The following is a 22010-nucleotide window of genomic DNA, read 5'->3' as shown; positions in this document are numbered from 1 at the left end:
TTGATTAGGATGAGGTCAAGTAGGTTTTTCCCTGGTGTTGGTTCTCTTACCACCTGCTGCAGGCCCAAGCTGTCCTTCAAGACTTGCCAGCTTGGCCAGTAGCAGTGACTCTATGAGTATGACTATGTCTGGCTGTTGCTCGAGTGGTCTGTGGGACAGCTCTCCTAATTTTGGTACAAATGTTATTGAGGAGGGCTTTGCTCGATCGACTGTTTCAACTAGGTTGATGCCAGATGGTCTGTCTGGCTTTATTTTTATTCGATTTGGTTTGATACAACTGAGTGGCTTGTTTGACCATTTCAGAGGGCAGTTCAGAGTCAACCACATTGTTGTGGGTCTGGAGTCACTTGTAGGCCAGACTGGTTAAGGACATCAGATTTCCTCCCCTAAAGGACATTAGTGATGTGTTTTTATGACAAGCCTGTAGCTTTATGGTCACCATAACTGAGACTAGCTTTTTTAAAATTCCAGGTTTATTTAATTCATTGAACGTAAATTCCCCAGGTTACCGTGGTTGGATTTGAACTCATGTCTTCAGGGCAATAGTCTAGGTCTCTGGATTACTAATCCAGCATTATTACCACTATGCTACCATTCCCACATATGGATTAAAGTTTCTGTAAAAAGGAAGGACACTCAAAAGGAAAATAACTGCAAAATAAATACACATTTGATTGCCTGACTACCTTAAATCCACAGCATGCTACATGCAGGTGCACAATTCTAATATAACTCACCAGAACAGATTCTCCTCAATTTTACAATACTTTTATGAATCCATACTTGATATTTATTTACATCAGGCCTGCTAAAACTCAACATAGAAACAATTGGTGTCCATAATATATGAAACCAGATAAAATGGATTCACCCTCTCCGCTTATCCCCTACCCCCTTATCTGAGGAAAGATATACTGGCATTGGAGGCAGTCCAGAGAAGGTTCACTAGGTTGATCCCGGGTATGGAGGGATTTTCTTATGAGGAGAGGCTCAGTAGGCTGGGTCTGCACTCACTGGAGTTTAGAAGAATGAGAGGAGACCTTATTGAAACATATAAGATTCTAAGGGGGCTTGACAGGGTAGATGCTGAGAGGTTGTTTCCCCTTGTGGGAGAGTCTAGGGCCAGAGGGCATAATCTCAGAGTAAGGGGTCGCCATTTAAAACAGAGATGAGGGGGGATTTCTTCTCTCGGAGGGTAGTGAGTATGTGGAATTCTTTACCACTGAGGGCTGTAGAGGCTGGGTCGTTAAGTATATTCAAGGCTGAGATAGACAGATTTTTAATCAGTAAGGGAATCAAGGGTTATGGGGACATGGTAAGAAAGTGAAGTGGAGGATTATCAGATCAGCCATGATCTCATTGAATGGTGGAGCAGATTCGTGGGCCAAATGGCCTACTTCTGCTCCCACGACTTCTGGTCTCCCTAGCTTGCCTTACTCTCCAGATAATGCTGGCACTTGTGTGGTACAGTTCCATCAGTACAGACAGTCCTAAATCACCTCATTCAAGTGGTCTAGACAATAGGTCTTGACAGCTATTTAACTAAAGGCAGCATGGCCTAACCTAGTCCTGTTCTCAACAGACCTTTACACAAAAAACCCTCGTCAATTTTTCCCTTCCTCAACCAAGGCTCTGACACTAACTTTTGCACTACAACTGTTTCCTAGCTAAGATCAGCTGAATCAGTATCAACTGTAAATTAAGCCTGGGAGCAGAGTCTGCTGCCACATTATCTGCTGCCACAGTCTTTTCCTGACATTTGGTAGGACGATGCACCTGGTTCTATCATGCTAGAGGCCACTCAATAAATCTACATAATAGATGTGGTTGAATTGTTTGTTTCATTCAGTCAGGCCTATTCTTTCCATAAATGAGAGATGAAAGATGTGGAATGTTTCTGTTACTGACACTATGTTCTATGTCCTACATTCCAGAATTCTGGAAAGAAAAAATATGATTAGGAGAGATAAAATATGAAGTAAAGGTAAGAACAAACGATTTTGTCTACTACTGCACAATGCTTGTAATTGGAAATGAATCTCGCGATAAGCCACAAGCTAATATAAATAAATTAATTTTGGCTTTGTTCTCAAAATTATGTGATTCTAAAGTAACAGAAGATCCTCCCTGTGTAGAAATGCCAAAACCACATGTGGAAAATAAAACCTGGGCTGACAAGTAGCAGCCAACATTCACTAGGTACAGGGCTAGGTAATGACCATCCCTAATAACATAAAGCCCAATCACCTCCCCAACCTTCAATCGCGATCTCGGGAGGTTACCATTAATCTAACACTTAACTGGACAGCGACATCAATACTGGAGCTTGAAAGAAGGGCAAAGGCTTGGTACTTGCATGAATGACTCATGCCCTGATGCCTTAAGTCTTCTCTGCCACCTGCAAGTCAGGAGTGGGATAAAATGCTCACTACATGCTTCGATGCATGCGGCTGCTACAACTCTTAAGAAGTTTGACACCATGTAGGGATGAACAGATTAACTAGATCAGCGCCCTTGTCACTGAACCATTGATATCCATCCATATATCAATATCCATCCTTTCCATCAACTGTGTATTGTGACTTTAGTAAGTACCACCAGCAAAATGCACTGCAGCAACTCACCAAGATTACCTTAACATCTGAAGAAGCTCTGAAGAAGAGTCATACGGACTCGAAATGTTAACTCTGTCTTTCTCTCCAAGATGATGTAGACCTGATGAGTTTTTCCAGCATTTTGATTTTTGTTACCTTAACATAATCTCCTTTCCTCCGTAACATATACCACAGAGAAGGACAACAGCAGTTATGTTGGAGAACACCATCACCTCCAAGCACTCCACCATTCAGACATGGATGTAGATCACTATTCTGTTATCATACCTAGTTCAGTACTCTGGAATTCCCTGTGTAACACCATTGTTGGAGCACCATCACATTAGCTATCCAACCAGCCTCATGATGTAGTCCCAGCCAAGCAGCCTAGCAATGCTATCATATTTAACGAGCTGCACAGTGCCTCAGCTACCAAACCAGCCCCATTACGACAAAGTTCAGTCCCTGTAAATACCCGATTACTGTTTTGTGAAAATCTGACCATCTGACTAGATATTCTGAGTTTAAAAAGGGGAATTCAGTGTAAACAAGTACAAAAAGAGGGTTGTTATATGAAGACGTTTTGAACAGTCTTAGTAACTGGAACTCTACAGCATAGGCAAGGTTACAATGCAGCGATGAAAACTTTTGAAATTATCTTCCAACAAAGAGAAAAATATGCAGCACCAGATATCAGCACCAGAGTTGACATTCATCTCAATGTACAGACATGACAAGAGCCTGAAAGATTTTTTACATTTGCAGGAGTTTTTAAATTATCTTTTGTTTGGAGTATTTGGTTCATTATCTTGGATGAAAAATGTCTGGGTTCAACTGACTAAAGGTTTTAAATATAGCATCAATAGCTGAAGGTCTAAAAAGGTAGTGGTAAGAAATACTACCAATCCAACAAAGTTTCAGCATTCCAAAAAAAACCTCATGTTCAACAACAAGTTACATTTAAATTATGTCTTTGATGCAGAAAACTATGCTAATGTACTTCACAGAAGCATTATTAGCCAAAAATTGGCACTAAGTCAAAGGAGGAGCTATTAGAAGAATGACTAAAAGCTTGGTTAAAGAGGTAGGTTTTAAAGGAGGGTCTTTGAAAAAAAAGGTGGGGAAGTTTCGAGAGGAAATTCCAGAGCCTCAGGCCTATACAGCAGAAGACACGACTACGAGTAGTGGGGAGAAAGGATTGGGAGGTGCATAAGGTTAGAGTTGGAGGAATGCAGGAGTTCTTAGAGGATTGGAGGAGGCTACAGAAATAAGGAGGCCATGAAGAGATTTGAGCATGAGGATGAAAATTTTAAAATCAATTGGTGGACTGAAAGCCAATGTAGGTCAATGAGCACAATGGTGATGGGTGAATGGGACTTAGTGCAAGTTAGGATATGGGCAGTAGAGTTTTTGATCAATGCAAGCTTATGGATAGTGGAAAATTATTGTGTGGACATCAGGAATAGTTGAGTCCAGAGATAATGAAAGCACCAATGAGGGTTTCAGTGGATGATAAGTAAAAAAAAAAGCAGGAGAGGAGATGTTACGGAGGTGGATTTACCAACAGGGAGAAGATAGACAATGTTACAGAGGTGGATTGAGAGAACACTGGGTCAAAAGCTCAGCTCAGGGTTAAATACAACACTGATGTTGCAAACTGTCTGGTTCAACTTGAGAGTAACATGGAAGGAGGTTAGAATTAATGGCAAAGGTCAAAGACAATGGCTTTGGTCTACACAATATTTGGTTAGAGAAAATTGTGGCTCATTCAATACTGGACGTTGGTCAATCAGTTTGACAACATAGAAGTAATAGAACAATGGTGAGAAAAGAAGTAATTACAGGGGGTCCTTTAGCTACTACTGGATAATTAAGAGTGAAACTAGGAAGCAGACAGACTATTCAGCTGGACAGTGGAGGAAAGATATTGGAGAAGAATCGTGTGGCCACTGCATCAGAGGCTGCAGAGAGTTTGAGAAAGATGACGAGGGATAGTACATCATGGTCACAGTCACGGGAGATACAATTGGTGACTTTGCTGTGGCAGGGACAAAAGCCTGATGCAGATGTTCAAACATGGAGTTATGGGAAAGATGGACACAACTTTGGGAGGCAACCGCACATTTAAGGACTTGGGAAGGAGGGAAGTTTGGAGATAGAGCTGTAGTTTGCAAGGACAGAAGGGTCAAAGGTGAGGAACAGTACTTGAGTAGAGGTAACTGCTTATAATACAGTTTCAGTTAGCAGACCTGTTCATGTATGCCAAAATACAAAGTAAACTCAATGGTCAGTAACATCATTCTTCATATCAAATCATCACTTGAAACTTAAAAGCAAAAAATTTATACAAGTTATGAAATGCCCCCCACCCCAGCTGGAAACAATGTTGGTGTGGAGCAGACACAACTCCAGAGCAGGTAAATCCAGGGTCTTGGGCTGGGAGGGTTTGAGTAGGTTAGGGAATGGAGTGGCAGGGGGAGGGAGTGGGTTTAAGGGAGAGAGTGGGTAGGAAGGAAGGGAGGGTTTGACCCTCGATCGGCAAAGGTCAGCCCGAAGAGTGATCCCCCCGCCACCCCCCCTGCTTCCTTCCTGTCCTTTAAACATTTCAGTGAAAAAAAAAATCGGGCTTCCCGTGCCTGCTCGGTTGCCCACATAAAACTTGTTATGGCATGGGCAGCGCATTATCAGGGTCAATTGGCTTGATAACAAACCAAATTGACCCTTGATTATTCATTTAAATATGGCAGCAGGCTGCCGACTGCAGCACCTGCCTGCACCCCCCCGTATTGAGTGGGAAGGTGGTGGGGTGTGCACCTGCCCTATTTTACATGTGCCCCCTCCCCCCACCCCACAGGAAACAAGCCCACCAGGAACACACAAATTCAGCCCAATGTCTCCCTATGACCAGATATCAATGGGATTTCAATTATCCCCTGTTCATTCTATGAAAATCTCTAATTTAAAATTAGTTGAAGTTTACTTACTACAGTCCTGGGAAGCAGACCTCCCCTTTCTTCCTGAGGTATTTGACTCTTAAATGAACATTCAAATGAAAGATACATGATCAAAGTCCGAAAGAGAAGCTTATTTCATTGTGACCATAGAGCTAAATGAGAATGTTCCGTTCTTGGAATGCAAATTACTTCAAAACATTGAAAAGACTAATCAGTTCTGTGTTCTAAAGAAAGTGCAGAATAGGCTTTTTAAATAAAAATCATTGATGTCCTCCAGTCAAGAAAATGAATGGTCTCACAACCTCTGATTAGCAATACATCTGAAGTTGTGACAGTTTATATGTTTTGGTCAAATCACCATTAAGGATATCTTCAAAATGGTGGTTAAAAAGTTAGGAATAGCAAAAAACATTTGCAATTTTTAATTATTAGAGTACACACCACATAACATACAAACTAAATACTTATGCATACATCAATTACACTCTAAAATAATGGACAACCTGTGTTTACAAGCTGTGACCAAAGTGCGATTATTTATCTAAGTCTGCCTACTCAATCCCAGTGTTTAACCAAGAGGAAGTGACACTGTCATTACCACAACAAAAACAAACCTTCAGCATACTATTGGAATCAATAGCAGAAAACAAATCAGATAGAGTTGAAGAAATTTGCAAGATCATTTGTAAAATTACATTTTTCAATGAAATGCAGAGCATCTCAGACCCAGCTAATCCAGATGAAAGCACATGACCTGGTCTACAAAGCAGACATTGACTGACAATAAGCAATAGAAATGAAAGAAATATAGAAAACACATGACCTGCAAAGGAATGAAAGACACATGACCAGTGAACATCTTCTCAAAAAGCTCACAAAGAAACCTTACCCTATGATTACTCCTGTTCCCTGCACTGAAGAACTCCCAGTGAATGAGTAGCATGGAGTATAAACACCAGTACAGCCTAGATAGGTTGAATGGCCTGTTTCTGTGTTATATGTTCTACAGAATTCTAAAGAATGAATCGCAGATCTTCCAAAGTTTAAGTCAATGTTATGGAGTAGAAACTAAGGGACATGGAATAAAAGTGAAATAGTTAAAGGGAGAGATTAAAACAGTTGGTAAAAAGAGAAAGAGATGAAGAGAAAAAGTAGGAAGAGAGTACAAGTGAGACAAATGAGTAAAATTAGAAACAGGGGTAGGTCATTCAGCCCTTCTAGTCTGTTTTGCCATTGTTGTGGCTTGTGAGTCCCAATTGCATGCTTGTTGCGGGGTGACTGAGTTGGAAATTTAGATAGAGTAGTTCTGCAGACACTTCTTAGGTGGTACACATTCTGGTTATTTACAAGGTACTCAGCAGCTAAACATGGGTGTTTCTACACCAGACTCTATCTACGTACTTCTGCTACTGACTTACAAACTATCGACTTCCAACTAACTACAGAGTTAGCCCGTGCTACTCCACTATTGGTTACGTAAACTCATGTGATCTTCCTTTATAACATTCTTCTTAAAGGTATACTACACATTAGATAAAACCCTAGTTACCACAATAAAATCATGGTTGATCTGCATCCTAACTTCATTTACCTTCCTTGGCCCCGTATCCCTTAATACCCTCGGTGAGCAAAGAAATCTATCAATCTCGGGTTAAAATTATTGATTGAGTGTACATCTACTGCTTTGTAGGGGAGAGTTCCACACATCTACCACCCATCATGTGAAGAAGTTTCCTAACTTTTCTTTTGTATGGTTGGCTCTGATTTTAAGGTTATGTCCTCTTTTCCTATACTTTCCCAGCAGTGAAAAAATTATCTCTATCTACTCTATTGATTCCTGCAAAATCCCAAAAGCTTCAATCAAATCACCCTGTAAACTTTCCATATTCCAGTGAATACAAGTCTAGTTTATACAATCACTCTTCATATATGTAATATTTGGAACCCTGGTAATATTCTGGAGATTCTGCGCTGCATTCCTTCCAGGGCCAATTCCTTCCTTAGCTGTGAAGCACAGTACTCCAGCTGTGGTCTAACCAAGGCTTTGTATAGATGTAGTAAACCATTCTTCCCTTTAATTCTAGTTCCCTTGTTATAAAAGGCTACCATTCTATAAGCCTTTTTGATTAATTTTTATACTTGACTACTACATTTTAGCAATCAGTGTACATGCACCCCAAAATCTCTATGGACCTCCACCATTTAAATAATGCATGACTATATCTTATTTTAGGCAAAAAAAAACCCTCACACTTACCTGCATTGAAATCCATCTGCCACAGTTTTGTCCATTCACTGATTCTGCCAATCTCTCTTTATAATTTTATGCTACTTACTTTACCAAACTTCGTGTCATCAGCAAGCTATTGTGTTATCTAAGCTATTAATAAATATAAATATAAATATAATGAATAGCTGAGATCCCAGCACAGATCCTTGTAAGAAACCACTAGTTACTTACTTCCTTCCAATTTAAGTACATACTTATTATCCCTACTCTCTGGATGGAATCGTTCCAGACTTGCACAAAGTGTGGTAGTGGGCAGGAAAAAGGATATTTTACCCACCAGCTGCAATGGTGGGTGTTCCGCCATATCATCCCATTCCTGGCACGATCCACTTTATTAATGATGCATTCCCAGGAAACACGCCAGATCGCTGCACAGAGCTAGCACTCTGTAAAGCATCGGATGCTGCTGCAAAGTCATAGCTGCCAAAGAGAGGAAACATGCTGCCCCCAAATTTAGCGACACCTCCCAAAGGTGCCTACTGGATGCAGTGGAGGCCCACCATGAAGTTCTCTACCCCCGCTCTGGGCAAAGAACAGCAAGCAAGGTCACTAATCCAACATGGGAGACGATGACAGAAGTGGTCAGCGCCAACACCCTACAAAAGAGGACAGCCACCCAGTGCCAACAGAGGACGAATGATCTCCTCTGTTCCACCAGGGAAAGTCACTCTTCTTATCACTCTCAACTCACAAACCCATCACACATCCACAGGGATCTCACTCACTGCCAGTTCAAAGGACATCACCATTTACTGTCTCACGCAAACACCTTCATTCTCTCTGTGGATCATGTCCTCATCCCAACCATGGCACGACTCACCACCCACATATGCCAGGAATCCTTCTCATCTGGTCTGGCAAGCATCCTGCTTACACTCTCCCCATTTGTATTCATGCAGGACAAACTGGCACACAACAAAAGGGGGAGGCCGCAGACTGGTGGAGGAATGCCTGACATCAAGGTCCTCACAGACTTTGAAAATATTTATCCAGCTGGCCGGCAACAATCTGGACCATTCTTGTGCTGACGGTGAGGTCAGCGGTGCTCAACCAAGTGAGGATCCACAAGTGCAACATCCATCAGACAACCATGCAGTGAGTCAGTTCCCTTGTTCCGCAGTTCCCTGCCAAGTACTAATTATCTCTTCTTGCTTTCTCAGGCACGTCTGTGATGCAGTCGAGAGGGTCCATGACCCAGGTCCTCGAGTCAAGTCCTGAAGACATCGCGGAAGAAGAATCTGATGACACCGTCATTGAAGACCCGTCACAGCGCACACCCAAACTCTCCACCAGCACAGAGACACACACCTTGGTGGGACCTACTTCTAGAGTAGCCTTGGAGTCACAATCTGGTGAGCACTTTGCACTGTCTGATCAACAGCAGGCAGAGGCAGGGACTTCGCAGGTTTCTGGCACTCGGAGGATAGCTGGAGGCCTCTGAACTCAGTCATAACTCAGATACTGGAGCTGCAAAGGCAAGCTCAGAAATATCAGGAAGAGATGTCTGCTGCACTCCTCAGATTGCAAGGCACAATGCAGGAGTCCATCCGCCTTCAGTCAGAGGTGATAGCAACAGCATGCCATCGCACCAAGGTCAACACTAGTAGCATGGCTGATGCCATGGAGACCTTAGTCCAGGACATCGGTCCTGCACTGCTGCGTGGGCTGAACTGCATCGCTGACATCATGGTTGGCCTCCAACAGTGTCAACACGAGAGGAGTGCGGGCCAGTTTGATCTCACTCCAGCCTTCCCTTCTCTTCAAGGAATCAGCTAGGGGCCATTGGGCACCCATAGGTTGGAGGATTAGCAGGTGCACACTCCGGGGACATCCACCCAGGTGACTCCAAGAGCGTCCGGCCTATCTGAATCCCCTCTTCCTGTGACCCCAGCAGCTCCAGCACCACAGGCCAAGATGGGTGCCACTGCCACACAGAAGGATCCTGAAAACAGGCTGGGGACCTCCAGGTTTCAGCCCTCCAAAGGACGCCCACCAAGATCATTATAGACAAGGTGCAGCAGTCAGTAGACTGCCTCCACCTCCGCGTGGGTGTCGGGGGAGCACCGGTAGGGTTAAGAAGGTTAAGATGATGTAGTTGGACATCCTGGGCACAGGTGTGAATCACTTGTACACAACGTTCACTATTGTAACTCCCAAAAACGTCTCCTTGCCTATGGCTCCTTGTTATGTTGAGCAGTGTTCGTGTCACTCAAATGTGAAACCTTGGTTCTTGCACAAGATAATGTCAGGTCTCTCAGTCCAGGGCCTCTTCCTTATGCAGTATGTAACCTTCAGACCAAAGTGATGGTCCAGCTTCACATTAATTGGACACATTAGTAATATCTGCACATCGATGGTGCTTGTCTTTGCTGCCAGTTGTGGGCTGGTGTCACAGAGTTCCATCATTCTCTCTATGGTGCTCTCAGCACCTTGGAGGTGGGGCTGGCTCTGCTGCACCTCCATGACATGAGCCTGAGCACTGAGGGTATTTGCACTGCCATCAGCCACACTGGGGTCAAACAGATGCAAGGTGAGGATGTCAGGTCCGTCTTCACTGCATCTCATCATCATCCTCCACGAATCTTGTGGCTACAAGGGACACCTGATCGCATCTGCCTTTTCTGGCCAGTGAGATGGCCTCATTGCCGGGATCCTCGCCTTTGACGGACTCATCATTGTCATCCCGTTTGACATCTTCCTCATCAGAGGATATGTGCAAGTCCTCCATCTCCTCCTCAGCCAGGTGTTCCCCCCTTTGCAGTGCAGGTTGTGGAGTGTGCAGCAAATGATGATGATGTGTGACACTCTCTGGTGATTGCATTGCAGTGCTCCTCTGGACCTGTCGAGGCACTGGAATCTAATTTTCAAAATGCCTATTGTTTGTTCAACCAAAATCCAGGTCACGGCATGAGTCTTTTTATATCGTTGCTCTGCTGCAGTCTGAGGCTGCCCCACGGGCGTCATCAGCCACGTCCTCTGTGAGTACCCCTTGTCACTGAGCAGCTAACCCTGTGGCCTCTCATGACCTTGGAAGATGTCAGGGATCTGAGACCTGCTAAGGATATAGGAGTCATGGAAACATGCGCAGACCTGTAGGATGTGTTTGTAGTGGTCACACACCAGCTGAACATTCAGCAAGTGGAACCCATTGTGGTTGAACGACTATTGCCACTGAGATCTAAGCGCCCAGTGAGTGCAGTCGATGGCACCCTGCACCTGTGGAAAACCTGAGATCTGCGCAAATCCCAACGCTTTTGCTTCCTGGCTTTTCTGATCCTGGCCGAAATGCACAAAGTTCTGTGCCTTCTCGAGGATGGCTTCCATGACCTCCTGGATACACTTGGGTGTGGATGCTTGCGTGATCCCACACAGGTCACCTGTGGAGCCCAGGAAAGAGCCACTGGTGTAAAATAAGAGCGCCATGGTCGCTTTCATGGCCACTGGCAGTGGATGTCCTCCATGTCCCCTTCGACGACATCTGCAGGAATCATAGGCACCGTTTAAAGACCATGGCTCTAGCAGTGCACTTACAAGCGGTGGCTCGCTGTGGATCATCAGCTGCATGCGCAGCAGGCCCTGCCGCCCCTTCAACTTGAGGAAGGTGCTCCCCCCTTTGCCGAGTCAGGCACCTAGGCTGCTCTCTGCTTCTTCTCTGGTCTCTGTAAGCCATGAGACATACTACTAAATCACCAGGCTCCATGATCCTGATGTTCTCCTCCTGCAGGATGAAAGAGAGAGACATGTGGGTTAGCATATGTGTACTAAGAACCTCTCCTGGTGAAGTCTCAAGGCCCTTTCACACATGCAAGTGAGTGCTGGCCACTACTTGGATGGCCATTGTGTAGTGCGCTCATTGACTGTCCAAAACCATTGGACTGCATGCTGTGATCTCAGCTCAACTATTCTCCTAACCCACGCTGCAAGGCTGTGCTGTTAGCTTTAACCATGATGGATACTAGTCCAAATCTGAATAAAGACATTGCAAGGGGCTGTGAGTGCCTCCACCCATGACTGCGTCATGGCCACCTTTCGCAAGGGGATTGTACAACTTGCCCAGTCAGCCAATTGCTCTGCTGCCTCCTAATATGCACATTAATTTGCAGTCTGTGCCTGAGGGGTAAAAAGTTCTGGAGCATTTAGTGGTATTTTCATGCTTTTGCATTGCTTGAGTGGGCAGAAAAGCTTCAGAGCGGGCCCAACTCCAAGCATGTCAATGGATCTGCAGCTGAACATTCTCAGCTGTGGAAGAATGCACACTTTTGGCAAGCTTTTCCACGTGCATGGCCACTTCCTCACCCCGCCTCACCCACTACGCCCCCGGCAAGTGCTTGAGTATTTCCTTCAGTCTGTGCTGCCACATCACAACCCAGGCCTGACCCGGACTGGAGTCCTTTCCCCAGCACCACACTGAAAGCCAGCCAGGAAAAAACGACTTGCCTGTGCCCCCAGTGAATGCGCGGCACCTCTTCCTTGATGTTCTATGGGTGATGTGCAAGGTTGTGTGTACTCACCTCTAAGTTCCCCTTGAAGTGCCGGTCGCCAGGTGCATGCCTTTTAAAGGCAGTTGTGAAGCAAGCCATTCGGAAGTCACGCTGATGTGGGTGGTATATTTGATGTGGGGGGTTGATTCCAGTGAGCAGGGCTTATAATTAGATGCAAATGTATTAAAATGATGTTTTCGACATGCAGCAGCAGGAAACGCAGCCCGCCATTGATGGGTGGAGCGGACGATCGCAAACTGGTTTCACAACAGCATAAAACCGATTTTTGGCCTTCTTGCCATATTGTACACCGCTCCCCCCACCCACCATGACATCCAATTCCAACAGGGCTGGAAAATTCCGGACTCTGTCTTTTATCATCTAACCAACCTCCTAACCATGTGAATAATTTACTTTTAATTCCATGAATTTTAATTTGAAGCAAACAACCTCTTACGCAGAACCTTATCGAATGCCTTCCGGAAGTCCATATAAACAACATCTAAGGACATGTTTATTACTTTGGTTACTTCCTCAAAAAGTTTAATTAAACTCGGTTTATTTCACCTACCCTTTACAAATCCATGTTCCCGCTTTCTAATCAGTTTTAAATTTCTCTAAGGTGTTCTGTCACTCTGTCTTTGATTACAGATTCCAACAATTTCTCTATAATGGATGTTAGACAACAATTCTCTAACTTCCTGGTTTCTTCTCACACATTTCTCTACAAATGAAGTTACATTTGGAATTTTCCAATTTAAATGGACAATTCCTGAATCTTTGAAAGACTATGGCTGAAACAGCTACAATTTTCTCACTTACTTCCTTTGATACCCTGGGGTGGAAATCATCAGGTCCTAAGGATTTGTCAGTCTTTAGTGCCATTACTTTTATTAAAACTGTATTTATGCTTTTGTTAGTTTTAGTGAATTCCTGTCCTTGGTTCATTGCCTGGAATGTCAGGTATATTATCCTATTCCTATATAGAATGGTAAAATTCAATAAGTCTGCCAAGACCTTTTTTCATTTGTAATATTACCCCCATCTGTTTTATAGGGTCCACATTACCCACGAACACCCTTTTTCTTATAATGCAAAATGTAAAAACTTTGCCTGTTAATCTGGATATCATTGGCAAATTTCTTTTCATATTCCTTTTTTGCAGCACTTGATATCATTGATATCATTTAACTGTGCTCCTCTCCACAGATGCTGCCAGACCTGCTGAGTTTTTCCAGGTATTTTTGTTTTTGTTTTGGATTTCCAGCATCCGCAGTTTTTTGCTTTTATGCTGATATCATTTTGTCTTCTTTAGCTGTCTCTCTCAGTTTCCTGGATCTGCATTATTCTTTTTACTTCTATATGCGCTTTCCTTTAGCTTTCTGTTAACTCTCACCTTTTGTCGACCATGGCCATTTTATTTGATAAATAGAATTCATGGTCCTCAGGGGACCTAAGACTGTTCCTGTATTAAGTTAAATTATTTTTTGAACACCACTATTCATTTGTAGTTTTACCTGATAACATTTTTGACGAATTTGCTGTTATCAAAGTTAGCTTCCCAAAATCTTGAATCTGGGTAACCATAGTATGTGATTTCAACCTAACATTAAATTTGATCATATTATGATCGGTTAGATAAATGTTTCCTTACTGTTAGATTATTAACTAAACCTTGCTCATTACTCATTACTAAATCTAATAGGACCTGCTCTCTTGTTGCTTCAACAACATGCTGGTCCAGAAAGTTATCTTGAATGCACACAAGAAATTTACTAACTTTCTGATCTGAGCTACCCCGCTCTTCTCAATCTATATGAGAATTAAAGTCTCCCATTAAAATTATGTTTTAGCTACAAACCTCTCTAATCTCTGAATTACTACATTCTGTCACTTCATTACTGCTGTCAGGTGGCACGTAGAATGAAAAAGATTAATTGGAAAGTGGCAGTAAGACAGATGGAAGCAAAAGGAATACAAGCAAAAGTGTAACTGAAAGAGGGGGAAAGATGGAATGCAAGAAGCAAAGGAGGGTAAAGCATGAAAAGGAGAAGCATATTGAGAGAGATGGAGAGAGGAAAATAGGAACATGGGGTGAATTTTCCAGCCTTCCACCATTTGAAGGTGGGATGCTCATAAAATAGAATGGGTGGCCTTCCTGTTGCCTTCCCACCCAACCCCGACCTGTCTCCCATATTACGGTGGGTGGGCAAGGTATCAGGAAGCCTGCCCACCCTTAAGTCTATTGAAGAACATAAGTGGCCAATTAATGACCACTTAAGGGCCTCTTTCCTCCTCCACTGCAAATTTTCACCTGGCTGGGAAACACAAGAACACAAGAAATAGGAGCAGGAGTAGACAATATGGACTGTCGAGCCTGCTCCGCCAGTCAATATGATCATGGCTGATCTTGGGCTTCAACCCCATTTTCCTGCCCACCCCCATGTCCTTTAATTCCCTGAGAGACCAAAAATTTGCCTATCCCAGCCTTAAATGTATTCAAGGATGTAGCATTCACAACCCTCTGGGGTAGAGAATTCCATAGATCCACTACCCTTTGAGTGAAGTAATTTCTCCTCATCTCAGTTCTAAATGGCCCCTTATCCTGAGACTGTGCCCCTTTGTTTTCGATTCCCCAGCCAGTGGAAATGATTTCTCAATGTCTACCCTATCAAGCCCCTTCATAATTTTGTAGGTTTCAATGAGATCACCACTCATTCACTCCTGAGAATATAAGCCAAATTTACTCAGTCTCTTATCATAGGACAGCCTCCTCAGGGACCAATTTAGTGAATCCACACTGTACTGCATCCAATGCAAGTCTCTCCTTTCTGTTCTTTCTGTCCTTTCTGAAATGTGGAGACCAAAACTGCACACAGTATTCCAGATGTGGTCTCACCAAAACCCTGTACAATTGTAGCAAGGCTTCCTTATTCCTGTACTCCAATCCCCTTACAATAAAGACCAAAGGAAGGAAGGCCAGCAGCTATCACTGCATGGTCTGCTGTTGGGCAGGGAGGCGGGGCACCTCATTTTAGGGGTTCCCTGTGCCCATCAGGGCCACCCCTGAAAACATGCTTTCCTCTTTGTCCCTCCCCCTTGCCACTAAAACCTGACCCCCACAAACCTGCCCACCCCCTTCCTCTCCCCTTGCTGGGGTCTGCCAGGCAAGCCTGACCAAAAACCCCTGATTTGCCTGAAGTTGACAATCCATCGTTTTCCTTTTTCCTGGTCTGTTTGTAGTCCCAGCAGTGGCCACTATTTACTTCTGGTGCTGCTGGGACTACAGAGTTACCAGTCAATCAGAATGGCTGGCAGCTCCCTAGGGCAGGGCTTCCTCCCAGATGGAGGTGGAAGTCCCACTCTGAACCAATTAAGGTTGCTCCCAGCATAATATTGCTGAAGGGCACCTGGGTTTCTGGTCAGCTTGTCCCAAGGTACTTTTCAGTACGGTGGCAGGGCGGGGGGGGGGTGGTTAGTGAGGTAATCTGCCTCCCTATCCACATCAAAGCAACAGGAGAAGCCCATTTCGCCCCTCAAGACTGTTCTACCATTCAATGAGATTATGCTGATCTGCGAACTCCATTTTTCTTAATACCTTTAATTAACTAAAATCTATCAATCTCAGTTTTAAATTTAACAATTAACCTAGTAATTATTGTCATTGGAGGAGAGTTCCAAATTCACACCACCCTTTGCGTAAAGAAGTGTCTCTTAATTTTACTATTGAAAGGCCTGGCCCTAATTTTTAGACTATGACCCTAGTGCTAGACTCCCTCACCAGTGGAAATAGTTTCTCTCTATCTTTCCTATTTGTTTCCCTTAATATCTTGAAAATTTTGATCAAGTCAGCCCTTCTAAATTCCAGCAAATACAATCCTAGTTTGTGTAATCTCTCCTCGAAATGCAACCCTTAGGAGTCCAAGTATCACTTTGGTAAACCTATGCTGCACTCCCATCATGGCCAATATATAATTTCTAAGGGATAGTGCGCAGAACTGCTCATTAAATACAACAGGCATGGTCTAACCAGGGTTGAAGCATGACATCTAATCCTCTAGATATAAAGAGCAGCATTTCATTAGCCTTTTTTGATTATCTTATGTAGTTGTTCATGACATTTTAATGATAATTTTAATGAGAGAGAAAGAATGAAATAGAGACAAGAAAAAAGGATAGATAGATATTATTTGAATACAAATGTTGTTACGATATCTCAAACTCTGAATTTATCATTTTACCTAAGACAATGAATTATTATACTTACCTAGATAAGCATCTCAATACTGGAATGATAACTACCTACCCCAGGCAATGATTGTACCCACACATGATCATCACAACTAACTAGAGGGCGCAATGCATCCCCACACTGTGAAATGATCGTGGGCAGGATTTCATAGCTACAAAAGTAATCTCATTTTCTACCGCCCAGTCCTCTTCTAAACTTAACCCTTTTCTTTTCCAAGAGTTTTCTGGTCACACAATGCTCTCTAGATTTCAATTTCAACTAAATATTGACAAATATTCAGATTATAGATAATTACATTTTTGCACATAAATCTGTATGAGGTCAGGTAGGTCAACTTGAGATGATATTCTCCACAATAGTGAGGTGAGCAAAACACAGTCAAAAATGGAACGAAGCTATGTACCAAGTGTCCGTTGGGTACAATTTTCATCACAGTAAATCTGAACAAAGTGAATAACGGTAACTTTTACACATATCTGGTCCAACCTTTGTGCAAAGGCTTTTACCAGCTGCTTTACCAGCAAGCACTTTAAAATGGTATGGCTTTAAACAGGTAAAATAGAACGCATCTGATTGGGTGGAGGATGCAAAAAAAACACGTTTAATAGGCCTGAGAAAGGGAGTGCAAACCATTCCATGAAGTCAAGCAATTTTCATAGTTCTGGAGCTATGCAAGCACTTTGAGAACCACATGTATAGAATGCAATACCATAACTGTTATAATATTTCACTCAGGTATAGCGGTGGCAAAGGCAACCAGTGATGTATTTATGATTTTATCCTTTAAACATTTAAGAAGTGAAATTGATAGCGAAATATGTCTAGTAAGGCTTGAATTATTCAATATAATTCAAACATTTGCTAACCACGCCAACCTTTCCCCAAATTCCAATGTTATCAGTCACTCTGACTGCATTACCATCAGCCACAATCAGAAAAAGGGGCCGGTCAATGGAATAATGGTTATTATAGATACGTTATAACTTCTTAGAAATAACTATACAGGGACAACGCATGTGGCGAATAAAAATACACTAAGCATCGGTTACGATGCACAGTGATTAATGCACGAAATAACAGACTATCTAATAAGCGGGGGTGGGGGGGGGGGAGGAGGTGAATAAATTGCAGTCTTTCCACCATTTACGCTGTCCTTTCAGCTTGCGTTACCATGTAACAAAGAGACAGAGCGATCTGCGCTTCGTTGACTGGCACCTATCAGTAATCACAGGGCGATTGGAGAGGAGGTTTGCCCGTCACACAACAGCCTTAAGCGGTTCAGATTTTTTGACACAGCAACTTCAGACCACAAGCACTGGGTAAATCCAGAAAGGGCAGGTACTGGCGTCGCCTTCCGTTACCAGCAAAGATTATCTATCGAAGCAGCCAGCATTTAATATTTTACAATTGAAACAATTAAGAATAATCATAGGAAAAATACACTAAAATGCACCTCGATAAATATAAATAGCCCACCCATGAAACAGTGTAACTAACTGCAGATTTATCATTGATTATATTGAACCATGGTATCTCAAGGGTATCGTGGACGATCCCTTTATATACTATTAATTAATTAATAAAACATCAATATTGAAAACGGTTATGTAACGGTTAACATTCTGAGTCAATTTTTAAAATATTTGTATTTCAGAACGTAATATTTAATTTGACACCGTTTTTAATAGTTGTATATATTACATAATGTTGTTCCTTCGCATCCGATGGTGTCCTATTGTTCGCCTAGAGCTAGGCGCTGGTGCATTTCCCAATTCTGCAATAGGAGGAAATCCCCAAAGCCTGGCTCTGCTGCGATTTACCATCTGCATCCCTCCATCTTCATCTCTACCCGAACCTCATCTCCACTCCCAGCTCTCGACCTACCATCCAGCCCCGTTCAGTACCGAGATTCCCTTACCAGTCGGTGGAGGTCTTCTCGTTGATGACATCCTCATAGGCTGTGAGTAAAGCAAGTCTGTTATTGCTAAGGTTGAGCGCCATGGTCCCTGCTCCCATTGAGATCTCTCCGGCTCCGAGGCTGTAGCTGCGCTCGCTCTGAAACTGAACAAAGACTCCTCCCGCACTGCGCCGGGTCCTAGTGCCTGGATGGGTACCCGCCCCACACTGAAACTGAACAAAGACTCCTCCCGCACTGCGCCGGGTCCTAGTGCCTGGATGGGTACCCGCCCCACACTGAAACTGAACAAAGACTCCTCCCGCATTGCGCCGGGTCCTAGTGCCTGGATGGGTACCCGCCCCACACTGAAACTGAACAAAGGCTCCTCCTTTACAGCGATGAGTCCGAGTGCCAGCACAATACCCGCCCCAAACTGAATCTGAACAAAGACTCTTCTGCCACTTCGCCCACTGCTATTATTGCCCTGTCAGCCCGCCCGTTCTAGAAAGGAACCAAAGGCTCCTCGCCAATAGGCAGGGTTTTAATCTCTGTCTCTATACCCTGCCACGCTATGAAACTAAACAAAGTTCATTCTACATTACACTAGGATTCTCCTGCTGGACTGGTACCTTTCCTGCATTCAAACAAACTAAGGCTTTTCCCATATTGCATAGAGTCCTAATGGCCTTCTTCTGTCCTGTAACAATTCTGTGATTCTGCTAGCTGGAGTATCCACTCTCCCCTTGCCTGAAATTAAACAGCGGCTTACTACTGTACAGTGCATTCGTTCCCTCCCTTATTGCTTTGAGTCTTGATGGGCTCTGCAAGTGCACACTACTCTGAAATGAACAAAGGCTACATCTGCACTGCACAGGGTCCTAGTGTTTGCCTGGGTACCCGCACCTCCAAAACTGAAAAAAGACTTCTTGCACAGTGTACTAGCTTCTTGTTATTGCCTCCATTCTCTGAACCCACTCTGGAACTGAACAAAGATTCAGATTTTTGTAACACTGTGCTAGGCCCAGACATCTGCTTGTGTTTGCTGCTCCATATTCCACTGAGCTGGATCTTAGTGCTACCAGCATATATGGTGCCACGATAAAAATAGTTAAAAGCTTCTACACTGCACTAGGTACCTGCCAGCATACCTTGTCAGCACTGAAAAAAAAGCTCTTCTTATATTACACTTAGGTTCTAGTACCCAACCATTTATATCTGCCTTTCTCCAACTGGGAAATGAATAAAATAATCAAAACATTTTCATTTATGTAACTTGTTATTGCTGAAAAAAGAGACATGTTGGAGCTTTTTGTCTTGTACTCATCAGGACACTTTGCAAGAATATCAATATAAGAGGAAAACAACAATTTATGCTGTATGTGAAGAGAGTGCTGATTGGTTGGCAAGTGGATTGGTAGAAGCGTACCAGAATGTACCAGTGATGGTGACTGACAGTTAACTGCCAAGCATTGTTTGAAATTTAAACCAGGCAGCTTGATCCTGATTGGTCAAGGCATTGCCTTGAAGAATGAGTCAGTGAATGGCTGTCACTTATTTAGTTTAGCTGAAACAGGCACAACGTGTGTTCATGTTCTTTCTGTCTGCAAAGAACAGGGCCCTGTGTATCAATATATGTAGCTTCCAGTACACACAAATGTGCCACACTGTGAGCCCAACTGACAATCTTAAATTGGTTGTCAGCGTAATTCTTAACACATTGAGGATTATTTAGCAAATGATGTCCAATCGCAGAATCACATCTACTGTTAAACACTGTGTTTTGAGTTTTGCCAGCACGCAAGAGTGGCAGGGACATGCTGTTTGATACGATCCACCAGACATTGGGATGTATGGCCTACATACGTAGCATCACAGTGGCACTGAAATTCATATACCACATTTACTCATTTGTGCGATAGGCAGAATGTCTTTTTGCCTTGACGGCAGCATCCTATTAATGGTGAATACCACTCGTGTTGCTACTGCATAGTAGCAGCGTGAAACAGCTAGCTTCACCCTAAGGCTTTTGATAAGGTCCCACATGGGAGACTGATAACGAAGGTAAGAGCCCATGGGATCCAAGGCAATTTGGCAAATTGGATCCAGAATTGGCTGAGTGGCAGGAAGCAGAGGGTGATGGTTGAGGGGTGTTTTTGTGACTGGATGCCTGTGTCCAGTGGGGTTCCACAAGGATCTGTGTTGTGTCCCTTGCTGTTTGTAGTATATATAAACGATTTAAACTTGAATGTAGGAGGGTTGATCAGTAAATTTGCGGAAGACACAAAAATTGGTGGGATGGTAAATAGTGAGGAGGATATAAATGGGCTGGTCAGATGGGCTGGTCAATGGCAAATGGAATTTAATCCGGATAAGTGTGGCAAACAAGGCACGGGAATACATGATGAATGGTAGGACCCTGGGAAGTACTAAGGATCAGAGGGACCTAGGTGTGCATGGCCACCAGTCCCTTAAGGTAGGGGGACAGGTAGGTATGATGGTTAAGAAGGCATATGGGATACTTGCCTTTCCAAGCTGAGGCATGGAATATAAGAGCAGGGAGGTTATGCTGGAACTATATAAAACGCTGGTTAGGCCACAGCTAGAGTATTGTGTGCAGTTCTGGAATGCGCATTATAAGAAGGATATGATTGCACTAGAGAGAATGCAGAGGAGATTTACCAGGATGTTGCCTGGGCTGGAGACTTTTAGTTATGAGGAGAGATTGGATAGACTGGGGTTATTTTCCCTGGAGCAGAGAAGATTGAGGGGGGACATGATTGAGGTGTATAAAATTATAAGGGGCATAATCCGGGTAGACAGGAAGGAACTTTTCCCCTTGATGGAGGGATCAATAATCAGGGGGCATAGATTTAAGATAAGGGGCAGGAGGTTTAGGGGGATGTGAGGAAAAATGTTTTCACCTAGAGGGTGGTGGGAATCTGGAACTCACTGCCTGAAAAGGTGCTAGAGGCAAAAAGCCTCATAACATTTAAGAAGTATTTGGATGTGCACTTGTGATGCCATGGCATACAAGGCTATGGGCCAAGTGCTGGAAAATGGGATTAGAATAGTTAGGTACTTGTTTGACTGGCGCAGACTTGATGTCCCGAAGGGCCTTTTTCTGTGCTGTGGACCTCTATGACTAAGACCAATCTTATAGCGTGTGGAACTGTAAGAATCCCAACGCACATATTGACCAGTGCAATGTGAGTGGTATTCGCTACACTACACTACACTTGCTTGCATATCTCAAAAATGATAAATCTCATTGTGTCAGATCGTTATGTTCAGGCTAAAGCTAATAGTTATATTTACTTACTTGTAAGGTAATAACATAGAGACAATAAGGCACAAGAAGTTATTGTTGGTACAAATATGTGGATATAGTATCATTCCACAAGAGGTTAAGATATTTTCTTCAGGTTTCTTACACAGTTTCATAAAGTGAGCTTGAGGAAACAGTTTTTGTATAATTCCCGAAGTGAAGTTGTACTTTGGTGAGAAAATATTCCTGTTCTCTGCATGTCAATTTAGAATCTAGC

General features: G+C 43.3%; 1 protein-coding gene across 2 annotated transcripts in view; it reads right to left on the bottom strand.

The window, feature by feature from the left end:
• The window catches only part of dbn1 (drebrin 1), a 209842-nt gene extending 190504 nt beyond the window's left edge, over positions 1 to 19338 (bottom strand). Inside the window, exon 1 of one of the 2 annotated variants that reach the window (XM_078550640.1) lies at positions 18490 to 19338. In XM_078550640.1, coding sequence (XP_078406766.1) covers positions 18490 to 18587 — 98 coding nt within the window. In that variant the 5' untranslated portion in view covers positions 18588 to 19338. The remainder of the gene's footprint in view (positions 1 to 18489) is intronic. The other variant, XM_078550641.1, reaches the window with a different exon arrangement.
• Positions 19339 to 22010: the final 2672 nt, after the last annotated feature.

This window comes from Cetorhinus maximus, chromosome 10 (genome assembly GCF_964194155.1).
Source record: "Cetorhinus maximus chromosome 10, sCetMax3.hap1.1, whole genome shotgun sequence".
Lineage (NCBI taxonomy): Eukaryota > Metazoa > Chordata > Chondrichthyes > Lamniformes > Cetorhinidae > Cetorhinus > Cetorhinus maximus.
This window is presented reverse-complemented; position numbering and strand designations above follow the sequence as displayed.